The sequence below is a fragment of the Lynx rufus genome, unplaced genomic scaffold (genome assembly GCF_022079265.1).
Source record: "Lynx rufus isolate CCGP_SWC_20201006 ecotype Redwood Valley unplaced genomic scaffold, mLynRuf1.p SCAF_17, whole genome shotgun sequence".
In the NCBI taxonomy this organism is placed as follows: Eukaryota; Metazoa; Chordata; class Mammalia; order Carnivora; family Felidae; genus Lynx; species Lynx rufus.
Window position 1 is genome coordinate 29,931,274 of NW_025814831.1, and position 20,973 is coordinate 29,952,246.

A 20,973-nucleotide genomic window follows, 5' to 3' on the forward strand; every position below is an offset into this window, starting at 1 on the left:
TATTACCACTGTTCCCTTAATTGGCAAATGTAAGACTTAGGGCCTCAAACCTTGAGCAGTGTCTCTAAAGCTAATATGAGTAACAGAGAGAACCTGACTGGGAAGGTCTCAGTGGCTGGTCACAAAAGTACAGGTTACTCATGGTCACTTTACCCAGTGCCCACTACAGTAAAGTATCATTAGCATTACCTAAGGTAATTTATTCATTTAATTTGCCATATTAATATATTAAAATATAATTTTAGAGGTGTCTAGGTGGCTCATTCAGTTAATCATCTGACTCTTGATCTCGGCTCATATCATGATCTCACGGTTCATGAGTTCAAGCCCCACATTGGGCTCTGTGCTGACAACACGGAGCCTGCTTGGGATTCTGTCTCTCCTTCTCTCTGCCCCTCACCTGCTTGTGTGATCTCTCTCCCTCTCTCTCAAAATAAATAAATAAACTTCAAAAATAAAATATAATTTTAAGCTGGACTTGCCAACATTTTGCCTTGTGTAAAAACAGACTTATTTGAAGATGGCAGAACAGCATGAAAGTATTTTTTGCGTCTTGTGTCCATGAAATACAGCCAGATCAACACTAAACCATCCTGCAGACCTAGAAAACTGATTGAGGATTAACACAACAATCTGTACAACCTGAACCACAGAACTCAGCAGGAATTCACCCCAAAAGAAAGAGCAGGAAGAAACGACAGCCAGGGACTTAACCAACACAGATACAAGCAAGATGTCTGAACCAGAATTTAGAATCATGGTAATAAGGAGACTAGGTGGAGTCGAAAATAGATTAGAATCCCTTTCTGTGGAGGTAAAAGAAATAAAAGCTAGTCAGGATGAAATAAAAAATGATATAACTGAGCTGCAATCTCGAATGGATGCCATGGCAGCAAGGATGGATGAGGTAGAGCAGAGAATCAGCGATATAGAGGACAAACTTCTGGAGAATAATGAAACAGAAAAAAAGAGGGAGACTAAGGCAAAAGAGCATGACTTAAGAATTAGAGAAATCAGTGACTCATTAAAAAGGAACAACATCAGAATCATAGGGGTCCCAGAAGATGAAAAGAGAGAAAAAGGGTAATAGGGTTATGTGAGCAAATCATAGAAAACTTTCCTAACGTGGGAAGGACACAGACATAAAAATCTAGGAAGCACAGAGGACTCCCATTAGATTCAACAAAAAACGACTGTCAACAAAGCATATCATAGTCAAATTCACAAAATACTCGGGCCAGGAAAGAATCATGAAAGCAGCAGGGGGAAAAAAGTCTTTAACCTACAAAGGAAGACAGAACAGGTTTGCAGCAGACCTATCCACAGAAACTTGGCAGGCCAGAAAGGATTGGCACAATATATTCAATGTGCTGAATCAGAAAAATATGCAGCCACGAATTCTTTATCCAGCAAGGCTGTTATTCAAAATAGGAGAGATTAAAAGTTTCCCAGACAAACAAAAATGAAAGGAGTTTGTGACCACTAAACCAGTCCTGCAAGAAATTTTAAGGGGGAACTCTCTGAGGAGAGCAAAGATGAAATAAATAAATAAATGCATACATACATACATACATACATACATACCCAAAGCAACAAAGACTAGAAAGGACCAGAGAACACCACCAGAAACTCAAACTCCACAAGCAACATAATGGCAATAAATTCATATCTTTCAGTACTTACTCTAAACATCAATGGACTAAATGCTCCAATCAAAAGACAAAGGGTAACAGAATGAATAAGAAAACAAGATCCATCTATATGCTGTTTACAAGAGACCCACTTTAGACCTAAGGACACCTTCAGATTGAAAATAAGGAGATGGAGAACCATCTATCATGCTAATGGTCAACAAAAGAAAGCTGGAGTAGCCATATTTATATCAGACAATCTAGACTTTAAAATAAAGACTGTAACAAGAGATGAAGAAGGGCATTATATCATAATTCAGGAGTCTGTCTACCAAGAAAACCAAACAGTTGTAAACATTTATGCTCCAAATGTGGGAGCACCCAGATATATAAATCAATCACAAACAAACTCATTGAAAATAATACCTTTATAGTAGGGGACTTCAACATCCCACTTACAGCAATGGACAGATTATCTAATCAGAAAATCAACAAGGAAACAATGGCTTTGAATGACACACTAGACCAGATGGACTTAACAGATATATTCAGAACATTTCATGCTAAAGCAGCGGAATATATATTCTTCTCCAGTGCACATGGAATGTTCTCCAGAATCGACCACATACTGGGACACAAATCAGCCCTCAACAAGTACAAAAAGATCGAGATCATACCATACATATTTTCAGACCACAACGCTATGAAACTCAAAATCAACCACAAGAAAAAATTTAGAAAGGAAACAAATACTTGGAGACTAAAGAACTAAAGAACTAAAGGAATGAATGGACTAACCAAGAAGTTAAAGAAAGCACATGGGAAGTTAAGGAGTACATGGGAGGCACCTGGGTGGCTCAGTCGGTTGAGTGTCCGACTTTGACTCAGGTCATGATCTCATGCTCATGGGTTCAAGCCCTGCATCGGGCTCTGTGCTGACAGCTCAGAGCCTGAAGCCTGCTTTGGAATCTGTGTCTCCCTCTCTCTCTACCCCTCCCCTGCTCATACTCTGTTTCTCTCTGCCTCTCAAAAAATAAAAACATTGAAAAAATTAAAAAAAAAAAAAAGTACATGGAAGCCAATGAAAATGATAACACCACAGCCCCAAATCTCTGGGATGCAGCAAAGGTGGTCATAAAAGGAAAGTATATAGCAATCCAGGCCTTCCTAAAGAAGGAAGAAAGGTCTCAGATACACAACCTGACCTTATACCTTAAAGAGCTGGAAAAAGAACAGCAAATAAAACCCAAAACCAGCAGAAGACAGGAAGTAATAAAGATTAGAGCAGAAATTAATGCTATTGAAACCAAAAAAACAGTATAACAGATCAATGAAACCAGAAGCTGGTTCTTTGAAAGAATTAATAAAATTGATAAATCACTAGCCAGTTTGATCAAAAAGGAAAGGGCCCAAATAAATAAAATCAAGAATGGAAGAGGAGAGATCACAACCAATACAGCAGAAATAAAAACAATAATAAGAGAATATTATGAACAATTATATGCCAATAAAATTTGCAATCTGGAAGAAATGGACAAATTCCTAGAAACATGTATACTACCAAAACCAAAACAGGAAGAAATAGAAAATTTGAACAGGCCCATAACCAGTAAAGAAATCGAATTAGTAATCAAAAATCTCCCAAAAAACAAGAGTCCAGGGCCAGATGGCTTTCCAGGGGGATTCTACCAAACATTTAAGAAAGAGTTAACACCTATTCTCTTGAAGCTGTTCCAAAAAATAGAAATGGAAGGAAAACTTCCAAACTCTTTCTATGAAGCCAAAACCAAAGACCCCAATAAAATGAAGAACTATAGACCAATTTCCCTGACGAACATGGATGCAAAATCCTCAAGATGTTAGCCAACCAGTTTCAACAATACATTAAAAAAATTATCCACCACAACCAAGTGAGATTTATACCTGGGATGTAGGGCTGGTTCAATATCCACAAAACAATCTGTGATTCGTCACACCAATAAAAGAAAGGAAAAGATCCGTGTGATCCTCTCAATAGATGCAGAGAAAGCATTTGACAATATACAGCATCCTTTCTTGATAAAAACCCTCAAGAAAGTAGGGATAGAAGGAGCGTACCTCAAGATCATAAAAGCCAAATATGAAAGACCCAACGCTAACATCATCCTCAATGGAGTAAAACTGAGAGCTTTTCCCCTAAAGTCAGGAACATGACAGGGATGTCCACTCTCGCCACTGTTATTCAACACAGTATTGGAAGTCTTAGCCTCAGCAATCAGACAACACAAAGAATAAAAGGCATCCAAATTGGCCAGGAGGAGGTCAAACTTTCACTCTTCGCAGATAACATGATATTCTACATGGAAAACCCTAAAGATTCCACCAAAAAACTGCTAGAACTGATTCATGAATTCAGCAAAGTTGCAGGATATAAAATCAATGCACAGAAATCAGTTGCATTCCTATACAACAATGAAGCAACAGAAAGAGAAATCAAGGAACCGATCCCATTTACAATTACACCAAAAACCATAAAAACCTAGGAATAAATCTAACCAAAAAGGTGAAAAATCTATACACTGAAAACTATAGAAAGCTTATGAAAGAAATTGAAGAAAACACAAAAAAATGGAAACATATTTCATGCTCCTTGATAGGAGGAACAAATATTAAAATGTCAATACTACCCAAAGCAATCTACATATTCAATGCAATCCCTATCAAAATAACACCAGAATTCTTCACAGAGCTAGAACAAACAATCCTAAAATTTGTATGGAACCAGAAAAGACCCCAAATAGCCAAAGCAATCTTGAAAAAGAAAACCAAAGCAGGAGACATCACAATCCTGGACTCCAAGCTGTATTATAAAGCTGTAATCATCAAGACAGTGTGGTACTGGCACAAGAACAGACACTCAGATCAATGGAACAGAATAGAGAACCCAGAAATGGACCCACAAACGTATGGCCAACTAATCTTTGACAAAGCAGGAAAGAATATCTAGTGGAATAAAGACTGTCTCTTCAGCAAGTGGTGCTGGGAAAACTGGAAAGCGACATGCAGAAGAATGAACCTGGACCACTTTCTGACACCATACATAAAAATAAACTCAAAATGGATGACAGACCTGAATGTAAGACAGGAAGCCATCAAAATCCTCAAGGAGAAAGCAGGCAAAAACCTCTTTGATCTTGGCCGCAGCAACTTCTTACTCAACACGTCTCCAGAGGCAAGGGAAACAAAGGCAAAAATGAACTATTGGGACCTCATCAAAATAAAAAGCTTCTGCACATCCAGGAAACAGCAAAACTGAAAGGCAACTGATGGAATGGGAGAAGATATTTGCAAAAGACATATCAGATAAAGGGTTAGTATCCAAAATCTATGAAGAACTTACCAAACTCAACACAGAAAAATAATCCAGTGAAGAAATGGGCAAAAGACACAAATAGACACTTCTCCAAAGAAGACATCCAGATGGCTATCCGACACATGAAAAAATGCTCAACATCACTCATCATGAGGGAAATACAAATCAAAACCACAGTGAGATACCACCTCACACCTGTCAGAGTGACTAACATTAACAATTCAGGCAACAACAGATGTTGGCGAGGATGCGGAGAAAGAGGATCTCTTTTGCACTGCTGGTGGGAATGCAAACGGGTGCAGCCACTCTGGAAAACAGTATGGAGGTTCCTCAAAAAAATTAAAAATAGAACTGGGTGCAACTACGACCCAGAAATTGCACTACTAGGTATTTATCTAAGGGATACAGGTATGCTGTTTCAAAGGGGCACATGCACCCCAATGTTTATAGCAGCACTATCAACAATAGCCAAAGTATGGAAAGAACCCAAATGTCCATCAATGGATGAAAGGATAAAGATATGGTATATATATACAATGGAGTATTATTTGGCAATCAAAAAGAATGAAATCTTGCCATTTGCAACTACGTGGATGGAACTAGAGGGAGGGTATTATGCTAAACAAAATTAGAGAAAGACAAATATCGTATGACTTCACTCATATGAGGACTTTAAGACACAGAACAAATGAACACAAGGGAAAGGAAGCAAAAATTATATAAAAACAGGGAGGCGGACAAAACATAAGAGACTCTTAAATATGGAAAACAAACAGAGGGTTACTGGAGGGGTTGTGGGAGGGGGGATGGGCTAAATGGGTAAGGGGTATTAAGGAATCTACTCCTGAATCACTGCTGCACTATATGCTAACTAACTTGGATGTAAATTAAAAAAATAAGATTTAATTTAAGAAAACAGACTTATTTGTGGTCCAAGCTTATTTGTAATTGTACTGTAACTCTAAAAAAGTTTTTTTAAACCTTCTGTTATATACAGGGTGAGAGATTGAGTCATGCAGTAGGCTGTGCATTTGCAGCCTGTTTGGAACGGAAACAGAAGCGGGAGAAGGAATGTGGAGTGACTGCTACTTTTGATGCCAGTCGGACCACTTTTACAAGAGAAGGATCATTCCGTGTCACAACAGCCACAGAGCAAGCAGAAAGAGAGGAGATTATGAAACAAATCCAAGATGCCAAGAAAGGTACAATCTGTTCTGTTACAATTTATGTTTATTTAAGCCATTTTTCCCAGCAGGTTAATATTTGGAAGCTCTCAGGGGCAAGCTTTCTCACAAAGAGAACTCTTAGCAGTATATGAAGACTTTAAGAACAAAGCTAAAAACCTAAACAAAGGCCTTTCCTTTACAGTAAGTGGTTTAGTGGCTTCCAAAGTATTTACTCTTTCCATTACCAGAAGCTGTCTGGGGAGGCTGAGAGTGCAGCTGAAGAAGCTGCAAAGACATTACCCCCCATGTTTAAAAACAAAATTGGGGAAATCTACATCCTGGAACAGACTTCTAATTTTGATGTATCTGATCTCTGTGAGAGGTACATGGCTACTAAGGGCCTACATTCTTGAAGGAAGAAGTACAAGTTGCAGGTTTAGGCTGCAAAGGACCCACTGATGGTGATGCTAGGTACAAATGTGGGTAGAAATTTCACAGTGATGTTGTTCTTATTAGATTATTACTGTGTTTTAGTACTTTAGTGAAAAAAGTCCATAGAAGCTAACCCCTCTTTTTCCCATAGCCAAATTTTAGTGTGTGATTTTGCAAAGTGTGATTTTTTTGCAGATACACATGGCAGCATAGCAGAAATACCTGTGCGGACAATTCAGGTCATTCAGAAGTCTCTTGTGTAAAGTTGGGTTTGAGTGTATTGTAAAACTAAATGATAGGGCTTGGGGGAAAATGCTTTGCATTCTTGTGTGCATCTAGAGTTGAAACCCACAAGGAATATTTTGGAATTAAAAAGTTCAGTATAAATATACAAGATTTGATACAAATCTTGCTCATTTTTTACTGTATGCTTTTAGTTCTAAACCAGCCACTAAAGAATGCCATTCATTGAATACTGACCCAAACAACTCTAATTCTTAAGGTAAAAAAAGGGTACACATTTTATTTGAAATTAAATTCTTGATTGTGAATTTTTTTTTATTTCTTATAAACATTTGTGCCAGAATACCAAAGAATAAAATACCATGCTATTTTTATCAGAAAATTTAATATGCATAGCTATTATTTAGTGTGCTACAGTGATTTTTCAGACTGGAAGCATATTCTTTAATACCATCAAATAATACTCTTGGCTACACACAGCAGCTGCCAAAGTGGTTGAGTCTAACATCTAGAGCATTATGAGGGGAGGCAGGTAGAGATTTACCACATTCAGAATGGGACTCAGCTGGTACTTACATGGAAATAGTTTTGTATTTAGGTATAATCCAGTTTAAACTTTTACTTATGGGGGTGCCTGGCTGGCTCCATTGGTGAAGCGTGCAACTCTCATGGTGGTGAGTTGGAGCCCCATGTCGGGTATAGATTAAAAAAAAAAAAACCTTTAAAATTTTGCTTCTGTATGCTTTTATTCAAATGAGACACAAATGCACATTGTTTGTGATTTAAAGACTGCCTTTTGACATTCTTTAATATCTAATCAAACTTACACTTGTTTAGACATTTCTGACTCTGCCACTTCCAAAGTCCTCTCTCCCAAAAAACAAGCAAACATTGAAAACTATGAATCATCATTGTATAAACGATCTCACATTAGGAGTTCATAGGTGCTGGGGTTTTTTTTTTTTAAATCTTGGTCAGTGTCTTAAAGAAAATCTTAAGTTATGAATCATTGCATGAGAATCAAAGATCTGATTTTTGTGTCTTAGTAGATATATCATGTGACACGTAGTAGGATATTAAACCTTTTATTTGTCTGAAACGTAGGAGATCTGAGCCCTGCTTGTAACCTGCCCTTTAAGAGACTTTGGGAAGCAGATGGGTAAAAGGACATAAGAAGGTTTTGAGTTCCTTGACTCTATAAGCCGGAATTATTTGAAGACTGCTAAGGTCCTCTTTCTCTTGACTTTCTTGAGCTGAAACAGATAAGACAGCTGTTGGCTCATCAGTGGCTCCTGGCAATACTGCCCCATCCCCGTCCTCTCCCACCTCTCCCACTTCGGATGCTACTGCCTCTCTGGAGACGAACAATCCTCATGCCATCCCACGCCGGCATGCGCCCATTGAACAACTTGCTCGCCAAGGCTCTTTCCGAGGATTTCCTGCTCTTAGCCAGAAGATGTCACCCTTTAAACGCCAACTATCCCTGCGCATCAATGAGTTGCCTTCCACTATGCAGAGGAAGACTGATTTCCCCATAAAAAATGCAGGTAATGCAGCATCCACCTGACTCATAAGTGCTTTGCACTGAAGCACTATCGTTATTTCCAGTGGTAACACTAAACCCATCAAACTAGCCACCCTCTCTTCTGAGCCTGGTTGATGGTTGTATGTATCTTGTGTCATTTCCCATTGAGAGAAAAGTAAGGTTCATGGAGAGGGTCATGAATCCTTCATTTCTCTTCAACATATAGGTATCAGAGCCATGATGGAAATTCCTACACTGAGCTACAAGGTTTGTGATTTGTCCTGATGGAAGTGTGCTACCTCTCAGCCAACCTGCTTCCAAACATCAAGGGTCTCGAGTTTCCATTCTATTCCTGCCATTTGGGACCCAACAGAGAATTAATTTAAAAGGCTTTGGAAACACATCTATTCAAATAGCATTACTCTCAGATGTACCAGAAATGGATAAGTGCTCATTGTCCTTGTGGCTGGTTGACTCCGTATGGAGGAAACTCAAAACGGGTCTCCTGTTTAAATCAAAAATCTGTTTTTCATCAGAGACAGTGAGCTTGCTCACATATATTCATTACCTTTCAGAACTGCCACACAGGCCTTTGTGTGGCCCCTGTACAGCTGAGCCAGCCCTGGTAGCTCTATCTTCATCGTAAGATCCAAAGCTAAAGTGTCAGATCTGGTCAGTGCTTTTATTGGGCTCTATTTTACTTCACTCTGAGACATGACAAGCCAGTGCTATAACAGAATATGAGGAAGACTGTTTCAATAAGACACTCCCAGTGATGGTATAAAAGTCCAGAGTGTTAAGTTCTTTTGACGGATGAAAGGAGGCCTAAACAACAGTTGGACTGGATGATTACTGAGGGTCTTTCCAGCTCTCAACACCTATAAAAATGGAAACTCCAGATGCTTCTAATACCTTGTCTTCAGTCTTCTTCTGGAGCAGATGGGAAACAAAAACCATTCTTTTCATAGTTGAGCAAACCAAAGGTTCACCACACATTATCAGCTTCCCCTGTGACAGAAGTATCCCAGAGTCAATATTAAGAACAAAGCCTAGGAGCACCTGGGTGCTCAGTCTGTTAAGCATCCCACTTCAGCTCAGGTCATGATGTCATGGTTCGTGGGTTCAAGCCCTGCGTCGCACTCTGTGCTGACAGCTCAGAACCTGGAGCCTGTTTCAGATTCTGTGTCTCCCTCTTTCTCTGCCTCCCCCCTCACATTCTGTGTGTGTCTCTCTCTCTCAAAAATAAACATTAAAAAATTTTTTTTAAAGAACAAAGCCTATAGAGTCCTGGATTTCAGTTTACTTTTTCATGTTATCACAGTTCACATACTTGCTACTTCAGGAAAAAAAAATGAGTGATGATATTATTGTAGCTTATTACAGAGAGAAGGACTAAGCTGCCACTGGTGCCCCTGATTTTAACCCATCTTCTGATAGAGTTACTAAGTGGCTCCAGAACTCTATGCAGATCACAGCCTTGGGAATTAGTTGGAAGGCAAACAGGTTGCAGATGTCTTCCAGAAAAATGTAGCTAACTGACACAAAAAAAGAATACTAACTTCTCAGTAGTTTCACACAGGAAAGGAAATAAAGAACTGGGGATTTGCAGGGAGGAAGATAGTCCTTAGTACATAAATTGTTGACATTTTATACTAAATTTTTGAAGCTGCTTTTATAGCCCCACTTGACAGTTGAGACTTTTCCTTTCGCAAATAAGGGATGTGTTATAAAATGCCACCTTGTGTCATACTGTTATATTTCAGGATTAGTTTTTCTGTCTGGAACCATTTTCTGTTTGCCTTGCAGTGCCAGAAGTAGAAGGGGAGGCAGAGAGTATCAGCTCCCTGTGCTCACAGATCACCAATGCCTTCAGCACACCCACGGAGGATCCCTTCTCATCTGCCCCAATGACCAAACCGGTGACAGTGCTAGCACCACAGTCTCCTGCCTTTCAAGGTTGGTGCCCTCTTAGCCTGCTCAGCTGTTCTCTGTGAAGCTTGTACTTTCATGGCACAGCTCACTGACTCTCGGTGGGCATTCTGAGCTTCCCAAGAGCTGGTCGGACCTGTTAATTTCCCTGTTGGATGAGGTCTCAGATTTGTTAATTCCCCTTTTCCACAATGTCTTTGTGCTTTGTTCCCGTTCCTTTTTCCTAGAATGTCTGCATTCATCACTGCATGTACCTTTCTGTCTTTGATCCCATTCTGTTAAGAGCTTCTGTAGTCCCAACCCACTGCTTTACTTCCCACTTAACTATTCAGAGTATCCAGCCAGTTCTCCAGAAGCAGCAGTCATCAGAGTTGGTTCCAGCATATGCTTTCTTTAGCAGAGTGGCTCTCAACCCGAGGCAGTTTTGCCCCTCTCAGGGAAAATTTGGCATTCATTGGTGACATTTTGGGGTGTCACAAGCTGGTAGGGAGTGGCTGCTACTGTCATCTGGGCTGAGGCTAGGGATGCTACTAAACATCCTTCAGTGCACACAACGGCAGCCCTCACAGCAAGGAATTTTCTGGCCCAAGTTATCAGTAGTGCCAAGGTTAAGAAGACTTGGATTCACCTCGTCTCCATCCTACCACAAGAGGCTCATAAAGAAAAAGGCACTTCTTTTGGCTTCTTAGTTCATTTCATCTTCTGTAACAAGTGTCCTAAAATTTACCTTTGTAAAGGCATTGAGGACTAACTAAAAGTTGTTGTTTCCATGATACTGAGTTAATACTTGGTGTTGACTCTGAAGTCAGCAAAGAGTCTATATATAACTTAAATAATAGACTTTTAGAATTTGAACTTTTTTTTTTTAACGTTTATTTATTTTTGAGACAGAGAGAGACAGAGCATGAACAGGGGAGGAGCAGAGAGAGAGGGAGACACAGAATCTGAAACAGGCTCCAGGCTCTGAGCTGTCAGCACAGAGCCCGACGCGGGGCTCGAACTCACGGACCGTGAGATCATGACCTGAGCTGAAGTCGGACGCTTAACCGACCGAGCCACCCAGGCGCCCCTAGAATTTGAACTCTTATAATCGCCATTTCTTCATTTCTTTTGAGAAAGAGCTCAAAACGGGGAGACAGTACCCCATTCCTTTCTGAAGAAGCTACCAATGCTTTTCCTTCAGAGAGTCTCTTTTAAAAACAAAAACAAAAAAATCTATTATAATCATGTGCACCAAATGGCTTTTCATTTCATCTAACAAATGTTTATAATACCAACGATAGGCACAATTTATTGAGCAGATATTAGCACAGTGCCTGCCACATCATGATGAGGACTCAGCATTTTCTCATTTAATCCCCACAACAACCATTTGAGGTAAGCAATACAAATCAGGAAAATGAGGCTCAGAGAGGTTGAATAAATTTCCCAAATTGCACAGACAGGATTTAAACCCAGGTCTTTCTGAATATCGTTATCTGTTATGTTCCGCTACCTATTTCTGAATTTACAGTGCCTATTTACAATGGGATGTACAAAACTAATAGAACGTAGTCCTTTCCCTGCCCACAAGCGGCTCCCAGTCTATGAGTGAGTTAGTCTTTTAAGACAAGCCCTGGGGTAAGTAATACCGATGCCATAAGCATGGTTGCCCATCTTGAAGAGGGAGTGATTGAAGTATAGGGCAGGGGAAGGTGCTTGCTCCATACTAACTATGATAGAGAGCTGGGATAAGGAATAGAAACTGATGGAAAAGATGTCTGGAGTAAAGGAGCAAGGATTAAGAGATTTTCATAAAGAGAGACAGGAAAGAATAGTAGTGCTTTGAGATATTATGAACATTACTGAGGGAAAAAAACTTCAAAGAGATGAAATTAATTCTGTAGCGAATTAAACATTAAGCAAATAAAATATAAAAATTTATTAAGCAAATGAAAATATATACCAAATTTGTTTTCTCATTTGTAGTATGAGGATACCAGCCTTATGGGATTTTTGAGAGAATTAAATAGGATGATGAATGCTTAAGTACTGTTAACATAGTGTCTGGCACATCATAGAGGATCATTATATTTAACCCATTGTTATTGTTGGCATAATTTGATCTTTTGGAAAAGTGGTAGGAGAAGGAAATGCTTTATCTACATCTTATGCCAACGGCTAAGCTATACCTAGAATTGATTTTTGCTGCTTGTAAGACAGAGCAGCTCTGTTCAACTTAATTGGAAATTGTTTCTCTAGGCTTCATTCCCTCTCTCCCTGTTCACATATTTTCCTAGAACAATCATTTGACTTTTTTATCAGTATAGCTATTTTCATTACCTCTAATTCCCTCTTTGCCCAAAGGTTTGTGTATCCATTGCAAGATGGCATGGTTATCCCAACACCAACTTTTCTGTCTGATCTGTTCCACCGTTATCGCACATCGGCCTGACCGAGCTCCAAGGGGTCACCCATTCACCCTGCATGAATTAACTCCATCGATGTTGTCTGCTCCCATTGTAGCTAATGGCACTGACTCAGCCTTCCATGTGCTTGCTAAGCCAGCCCATACTGCTCTAGCACCCGTAGCAATGCCTGTGCGTGAAACCAACCCTTGGGCCCATGCCCCTGATGCTGCTAACAAGGGAATTGCAGCCACACGTTCGGGTAAGGTGGCCATGGGTGGTGGCGAGGATTCTGGGATCAGATAAGTGACGCCGATTCAGAAATCAGCCATTTACCCAAGTGGGATCCGGGGAGGAATCCTTTCAGGAAAAGTGTGTTCCCTCCTGGAAATAAACTATTAGGAAAGGATGGTGAAGGAGAGGAACTCAAGAGATTAGACTGATAGTTTCTAGGGCTACAGAACACAACTACCCCTTAGAACTTTCACAAAATACAGATTCCTGGGCCCAACCCTGAGCTGACCACTGGAGTTGGAGATAAATGGATATGCCCGTAACAAGGGTGGGAACCTGGCCTCTTACAATGGCAGGCCTACAGAAAAAGCTTTGTTTTTTGCTTTGCTTTACTTTCTAGTTTTTCTGTAATGAACATTTGTTAACTATAAAATCAAAACAAATTTTAATAGTAATAAAGGCAGTTCACCTGAAAGATAACATGTCTCTCGAAGCAAGACAGGGGCCACAAAGTACAGCACCATGTCCCTGGTTATTTTCTTTTTATTCTGTTAGAGCAAAAGGTGAATCACCTTGGGCTCTTTAGAGCATGTGCAGGCCAATTTCTGTAGCACGGAGGAGTCACAGCAATAGGAAGGGGTTTCAGATGCCAGCCAGCTGCCTTAGTTCCATGGGGTCTGAGCCCTATCTAGACAGCTCCTCAGTGTGGCTGCGATAGCAGCATGGTCTGACAGGTTTCCTTTGTCCTAAAGCAAAACCTCCTCAGCTGGTAATAGAGACTTTTCTCACACCTGCTAGAACTACAAAGTGTCCCATTAGGGGCATTTGTTCCACATGTTAGGATCATTCAGGTAACCAAGGTTATCAGGTAAGGAAAGAAGCCCCTAACGATTCTGATTCTTTTGTCTCTCTTGATCTCATTGGTTTCAGGGACCGAGTGGAGTCAATCTTCTGGTGCTGCATCTCCAGGTCTCTTCCAGGCTGGTCACAGACGCACTCCCTCTGAGGCTGACCGCTGGTTAGAAGAGGTGTCCAAGAGTGTCCGGGCGCAGCAGCCCCAGGCCTCAGCTGCCTCTCTGCAGCCAGTTCTCCAGCCTCCTCCACCCACTGCCATCACCCAGCCAGCGCCATCTTTCCAAGGGAATGCATTCCTCACCTCTCAGCCCGTACCAGTGGGTGTGGTCCCACCCCTGCCACCAGCCTTTGTCCCTGCCCAGTCCTATCCTGTGGCCAATGGGATGCCCTATCCAGCCCCTAATGTGCCTGTGGTGGGCATCACTCCCTCCCAGATGGTAGCCAACGTGTTTGGCACTGCAGGCCACCCTCAGGCTGCCCACTCCCATCAGTCTCCCGGCCTGGTCAAGCAGCAGACATTCCCTCAGTATGAGACAAGCAGTGCTACTGCCAGTCCCTTCTTTAAGCCTCCTGCTCAGCACCTCAACGGTTCTGCAGCTTTCAATGGTGTAGACGATGGCAGGTTAGCCTCAGGAGATAAGCACACAGAGGTTCCTGCAGGGGCCTGCCCGGTGGATCCCTTCGAAGCCCAGTGGGCTGCATTAGAAAGCAAGTCCAAGCAGCGTACTAACCCCTCTCCCACCAACCCTTTCTCCAGTGACTTACAGAAAACGTTTGAAATTGAACTTTAAGTAGTCTCTATGGCTCATGTATTTTGCCCATACTTAGGCAAGGGCAGGGGCAGAGGTCAAAGAAGCAAAGGGAACTTTGTGTTCCCAGTCAGTATACTTTTCACTAATCCCAAAGGTCTTAAGGAGCATGTCCAGGCACAGAGTGCTAGGAGAGGTGATTTTGAAAAAAATGGAAGAAACATTCCTAGAGAAGAGTTGTCTTGCAGTTGGGCTAAAGAAGTCAGGGAAATGTTGCCCTCTGTCCCCCTCCTACTCCCTCAGCCCCTTAAAAATCTCTGGCAGCAGAGAGGCAGAGTATCTGAACAGGAATCTGTATTCAAAGCACATTTACTGGAATATAAAACACAACGGGAAGCAAAACAATCACCCTTCATTTTTCAGGCCATTCACCTGCCGCCTCTCACTGGCCTGTCTTAGAGATCAAGAACATGGTGGCCTGTGCTTGGGCTGGGGACGAGAGGCAGGCCGTGCTGCCAGAATTCCCAGGAGGGCACAGCAGCTGCCCAACAGAGCTATATTTTAGGGGTAAAGTTGAGCTTCCACTTTGAGTAAGAATAAATATTATAAATATATATCAAAAAAGCCAAAATCTTTATTTTTATGCATTTAGAATATTTTAAATAGTTCTCAATATTAAAAAGTTGTATGAGTTGTAAGTAATCTTGCCAAAGGTAAAAGGGTTAGCTGTAAGAAATTGTACATAAGATTGATTTATCAGTGATGCCTATTGATGTGGAGAGAGGAGAGGTTGTTGGGAGTTGCAGATGGGATCCCTATTACTTGGTATCATTCGTTGTAAGTAGCACCTTGCAGCAACAATCATGCATATGACCAATACAGTCCCTAGGTGGTAGTTTTAACGAAAATGAAAGAGCAGTATTGTCCTGGTTTTAAACCTGTGATGAAATCCTAATGTAATTTTAATGGAATCAGTCTGAACACATTCTACAGAGAATACGTATTTTCTTTTATATACTGCTGCAGTTTCCTTATGTTAATCCTCTACTTTTGTTTTAACACTAAGGTGACAATGACTTAATCATATCCATGGACGGGAGCACAGGTTACTGTGTTGATTTGTCATGTGGGTCTCGGGTTTTGTTTTGTCCTTTAGATTTTGTCCCCACCAGCTTTGTGGGGATGGAGATTCTGGTTTAATAGCTGTGTGTGAGCCGGTCCCCCCACTTGTGGTGAGAGCATCCCGTTGCCAGTTGTAGCCACTTGACCTCTGGTAACGACGTGAGATCCCATCTCATTTTTACTTTTGAACGTTGGCCTTACAATCAAATGTAAGTTATATATATTTGTACTGATGAGAATTTATAATCTGCTTTAACAAAAATAAATGTTCGTGGTAGAAGCTTTTGCCCCTGAAGGGCTGGTCTTTCCCCTTTTCTTTATTAGTAAATGTGTTTTAGTTCTTTTTTGTCTGTTCTTGCTCCATTCTGCTGAACTCCAGTTTGATGTCTAGAAAATCTTTTATTGGGACTTTTTTATTGAAGTATAATTTGCATACAATGTTAACTTCACGTGTACAACATATTGATCTGATAATTGTATACATCACACAGTGCTCACAATAAGTGTGGTCACCATCTGTCACCACACATTATTACAGTATTGTTGACTACATTCTCTCTGCTATACTTCATCTCTGTGACTTACAACCGGAAGATTGTACCTCTTAGTCCCCTTTATCTATTGTGCCCATCAGGACTAGTCTACTCTTAAAATTCACTTTTGTATTTATACTTTAGGCTTTGGTTGATCCTAAGCATATCTCTGATGTCAGATCCTTACTGCTCAAAGTGTGGTCTGGAACAAGAGCATGGACTTCACCTAGGAGTGGAGATACAGAATCTCAGCCCCACCTCTGACCCCCCCGACCTAGTAATCAGAATCTACATTGGAACAAGATTCACATTCTGAGAAGGCCCTGACTGAAGCAGTGAGTCTCAGCGTTGGATATGTATTAGAACCACCTGGGAAGCTTTTAAAATTCTCATGTCGGGGAGCAGGTGGGGACCCACATTCAGGTATTTTTTATATATATGTTTATTTTTGAGAGAGAGAGTGCAAGTGGGCGAGGGGCAGAGAGAGAGAGAGAGAGAGAGGGAAACACAGAATCTGAACCAGGCTCCAGGCTCTGAGTTGTCAGCACAGAGCCTGATGAAGGGCTCAAACTTACAAACTGTGAAATCATGACCTGAGCCGAAGTCAGATACTTAACCTGACTGAGCCACCCAGGTGCCGCTCAGGGTGGTTTTTTTGTTTTGTTTTGTTTTTTAAAGAAAAAGCTTCCAGTATGGAAGAGGGTTGAGAACCACTTGTCTAGATTGAGTTTTATTGTTTCCCTAACCTTGGCCCGCTCTTCTGTGACTAGTTCTAAGAAGAGCTAGCTAACCTCAGACTTACCTTCTAAATTACGTTGCCAATTGGCAAATAAGGAATTGGGGAGTCCAGGAAAATAGCCCTTAGTTTCCAATTTGTATAGCAAAACCAGCCATGATAAATGAAAGGGGATGCTCCTCTGTATTTTTTTTAAATGGAAAGAAAAAAATACCTCTGCCCCTAACCCATGTTTCCTGTGCTGAATGAGAGGTAGACAAAGAAGTATCACTCACCCATGATGCAGTTTGTCTCTTTTCCAGCCAGTGCGTTGGTAATAAAAGTCAGCTTTCCCTATAATGCCTGTCTTTCCTGTGTCCCAGAATAACCTGTCACTTAGCCTTGGCTTAGCCCAGCCAGTCTACTGGAGGATGGGTAGAAGGTTAAAGTGGAAAGGGACCTGGAAGCTCATTGAATCCAGGCCTCTTGTTTAGCAGCAAGGAACCGGAGGTTCTGAGGGATGGAGAAGGATTTCTTCCAACTGAAATCCCTTCATTGTTAATACATTGCCTTCTCCTCCATTGGTCCCCTATCCTGCTGCTGCCTGTTTTTAATAGTCTGATTTTTATCTGGAAGCAAACATTTTGCTTCACAGATTCCTGCTTGGGGCGGAGAGGCTCCCAGTTGGTCACTGTACAGAACAGGTCTGCCAGCTTGATGCAGATGTGAGGCAGTCCTCACCACCAGGCTCTGCAGGTCAGCCTCAGGAGGAGGGCTTCAGGCACCAGCTTCTGATGAAAGTAAGGAGCTCCCCCCGACCCCGGCCCCATCCTGTCATGCTCACACAATAACGCAGCTGCCGCTCCTTCATCCCACATCCCTGTACTGAGCCTTACGTGTCGTGTTCCACTTTGGCAAGAGCTTCACAAACATGCCATTAACTGTATGTACAGATGCGAGTTGAAGCTGGTTGCTACACTACCTGGAAGGGGGAGGTTGACTAGAGTAATGGACCACTGTTTGACACTAGATGAGATAGAGTTCTAGCAAAGAAACTTGCCTGACACAGGAAGAGTTAGCGTGCCCGTGTGAGACAGGTGTTAACTTTGAACCCATTACACACCTCCCCACCCAGCTTTAAATGAAGTGAGAGCCCTGGTAGCTTGCTTTAGAACCCAGTGAATTGATCCTGTATAACAGAAATTATAGAAGGAAGCCGTAAAGTAAAGGGTGTCCTTATCCAAGCAGACTCCTCTTGACTGCTGCCTGTAGTGTTGGAAGCGAGGCAGGTGCTATCTGCTGCTGAGGCACAGCACTGTGGGGTGGGGGGGCTGGGGGGGTCAGGGGGTCGGGGGCTGAAAGAGCCCATTCTCTAGAAGATCGCTCCCTTTGCCAGCCAGAGACAGCAGCCCGAGACTTGCTTCAGGACTGGGGCTGGAGCTAGCCTTCATCCCTGCTGCCAGACAGGCCGAGCGTGAGGCTGGAAGCGGGAACAGCTAGCACAGCAGAAGCTGGAGTAATACTCGTTGCCACAGAGCTGGGCCTGCAGGATCAAATCACAGTTGGCCAGCTCAGGCTGATCCATACACTCCCTGCTGAGGTCCCTGGACTGGGCTGCCAGTGCTGTAAAATAAGGGAGAGAAAGTGGTTAAGGAAGCTGTGTACGCTGAAAAGTCCCACCTATTCTTTCTTTGCCTTAAAGGAAAGCAACACTAGATCTGCCAGATTCCCAAAAAGTACAGTTATTCTGGAACCTTTTAACACGTGTGTCTACAGTGCCTCCCCACCCCCCGCCATGGGCCTCATTTAGGCATGCAGTGGTCCTCCGGTTGTCCTGCAACTCAGCCCAATGCAGACTCCCAAATAGTGACTGACCGGATGATTAAACATCTCCTGAAGTTAACTCCTACCCTTGCAATTGTGACCTGAAGAGCTGAATGACAGCTGCCTTAGCCCCTGGACTGGGAAGGGAGTAGGATCAACCTAAGTAAAATTCTGAGTTGGCAAGAGCTGTCCTCTCATTGCTGATTTAATGTGTTGTGCCTTCAGTAGCCCCAGTGCGTCTCAGTCGCTTCATTCCCCATCTTCCCAATTTTCCCACACTCCCCCGCCCCCCAGAGAGAGCAAGTATTAGGCAAAGTGATTAGAACAGCCTTGTGAACTATGGCTCTAATACTGCACTGAGCACAAAAATGCTGGTTGCCACCCCCCCCACCCCCCGCCAAATGTGCCGGGGGCTTCTGTATCTTAAAAATCCTTGTGAGAAGGGCACCTGGCTGGCTCAGTCAGTAGAGCATGTGACTCTTAATAGCTGCGTCAGGAGTTCGAGCCCACGTTGGACATAGAGATTAAAAAAAAAAAAAAAAGCGCCTGGCTGGCTCAGTTGGTACAGCATGTAACTACCTATCTTGGGGTCATGAGTTCCAGCCCCACGTTAGGCATGGAGACTACTTTAAAAATAAACAGGACTATTGAAAAAACAACCCCTGTGTTTCATTCTGCTTCTTCCTTATAGGACTGAAGTGGCCTTACCTAGTTAACTTCCCTTTCCCTTCTGGAAGGGGCTTTTGGCTTAAGCCAGAGTGACACCTTCCCTAAAGTCAGACCTCATAGGCTTAATCTCTCTCTCCCCTTGCTTCCTCCCAAAAATACAACTAACAGACTGTATCTGAGTAGTGAATGACTTTTGGTATATCAGTATAATAAGAATACAAACTACAGATGACCCTTGAACAACTTGGGTTTGAACTGCATGGGTCCACATTTTTTTTTAATGAATACTGTATACAGTACTGCATTTCCTTTGATTTTCTCAACAATTTCTCTTTGTTGTAAGAATACACTATAGAATACATATACAATGTGTTATCAGTAAGGCTTTGATCAACAGGCTATTAGTAAAATTTTTGGAGAGTCAAAGTTATACCCAGATTTTTGCAAAGAGTATTGGCACGCCAATCCCTGTGTTGCTCAAGCATCAACTGTACCTACATTTACATAAATAGCAAGCCATTCGTACATATTAAGAAATCTGTCACTCTGGCATCAACTTTCTCTGAGCAGTTGCAGCCCGGGGGCCTATCACAGGGCCCAGAGGTTTGGGGTCCCACATGATGGTTAAGCACACCAGCTCTGGAGCCAGAAAGCCTGAGCACAATCCTGACTCTCCTATTCCCCAGCTGGGTGACTTTGGGCAAGTTACTTAAGCTCTCTGCCTGTGTTTCCTCATCTGAAATGGAGATGATAATAGCACCTTGGGCACACAGTAACTGTGGCTAAAATTTGAGTGCTTACTTGTGTTTTGTTCCATAGCCTCATTCCCTCTCATTCAAAAAAGTGAGTGATGCCCTATGTTCTATCCTTACAGTGTTTTAGGCAAGTCTTTTAGGCAAGAAGGTTGAGAGGTCCTCAAAAGAAGTATGTCCCTTACACCAGAGCAAGACTAGGTCAAGACCCCCTACTCTGATGCTAACATTAATTGCAGTATGCCACCAGACCATGAATAGGGCAGAGTAAGGCATGAGGCAGTCTCAAGCAGTGAGACCCTACAAAAAGCATAAACAGGTGAGAGCAGAAGTCTGCAGCCTAATCAGAATGAACACAAAGACAGGAGAGACCGCTTCTAAGCGTGAAAGGTGCCCACAAAATATCTAAGATTAGCAACACTCTTCCAGCAGAGGGCAGGAGCCTGACTCCGACGGCTCCTGTCCTGTCCGGGAGGCCCATCATGCCAGACCATTTCAGCTTACAACCACACATCAGCAGGAGCCCCACCAGACTTTGCCCTCAAACAAGGTTCTGATTATAATTCGGCTTCTCCTGTAGACAGATCTACAATTAATCACAAACATGAACACCTGGCTCCTCTGACAGCTCTTTTTCTCACATAAATCTGCATTCTGGTTTATCTAGAGTCTTGTTAAGTTTGGTTGGTGTAGACAAGAGATCAGTATGCTGGGCACAGTAGAGATGAGAAGCGGCCCCTGCAGCACAGTGTTTTTGCCAACGTAATGCCTTCATGTACACATGCACTCAGTCACCAAGCCTGAGCACCTAGTGATGCCAGGCACTGACCTGGGGGCCTAAGGACTCGAATCCCA

At 42.2% G+C, this 20,973-nt stretch overlaps 2 protein-coding genes across 9 annotated transcripts in view; one reads left to right on the forward strand and one right to left on the reverse strand.

Annotated features, from left to right (window-relative positions):
* NUMB (NUMB endocytic adaptor protein) overlaps positions 1-15,905 on the forward strand; it is a 197,822-nt gene extending 181,917 nt beyond the window's left edge. For 6 of the 8 annotated variants that reach the window (XM_047079394.1, XM_047079392.1, XM_047079393.1 and 3 more), the window contains 5 exons: positions 5,981-6,185; positions 8,078-8,371; positions 10,156-10,305; positions 12,784-12,927; positions 13,830-15,905. In XM_047079394.1, the coding sequence (XP_046935350.1) occupies positions 5,981-6,185; positions 8,078-8,371; positions 10,156-10,305; positions 12,784-12,927; positions 13,830-14,545 (1,509 nt within the window). In that variant the 3' untranslated portion in view covers positions 14,546-15,905. The remainder of the gene's footprint in view (positions 1-5,980; positions 6,186-8,077; positions 8,372-10,155; positions 10,306-12,783; positions 12,928-13,829) is intronic. The other 2 variants (XM_047079398.1, XM_047079399.1) reach the window with 2 other exon arrangements.
* Positions 15,906-16,797: 892 nt separating this feature from the next.
* Positions 16,798-20,973, reverse strand: part of PAPLN (papilin, proteoglycan like sulfated glycoprotein) — a 29,622-nt gene continuing 25,446 nt past the window's right edge. The window contains exon 26 of the mRNA XM_047079743.1: positions 16,798-18,496. Within this exon, the coding sequence (XP_046935699.1) occupies positions 18,321-18,496 (176 nt within the window). The 3' untranslated portion in view covers positions 16,798-18,320. The remainder of the gene's footprint in view (positions 18,497-20,973) is intronic.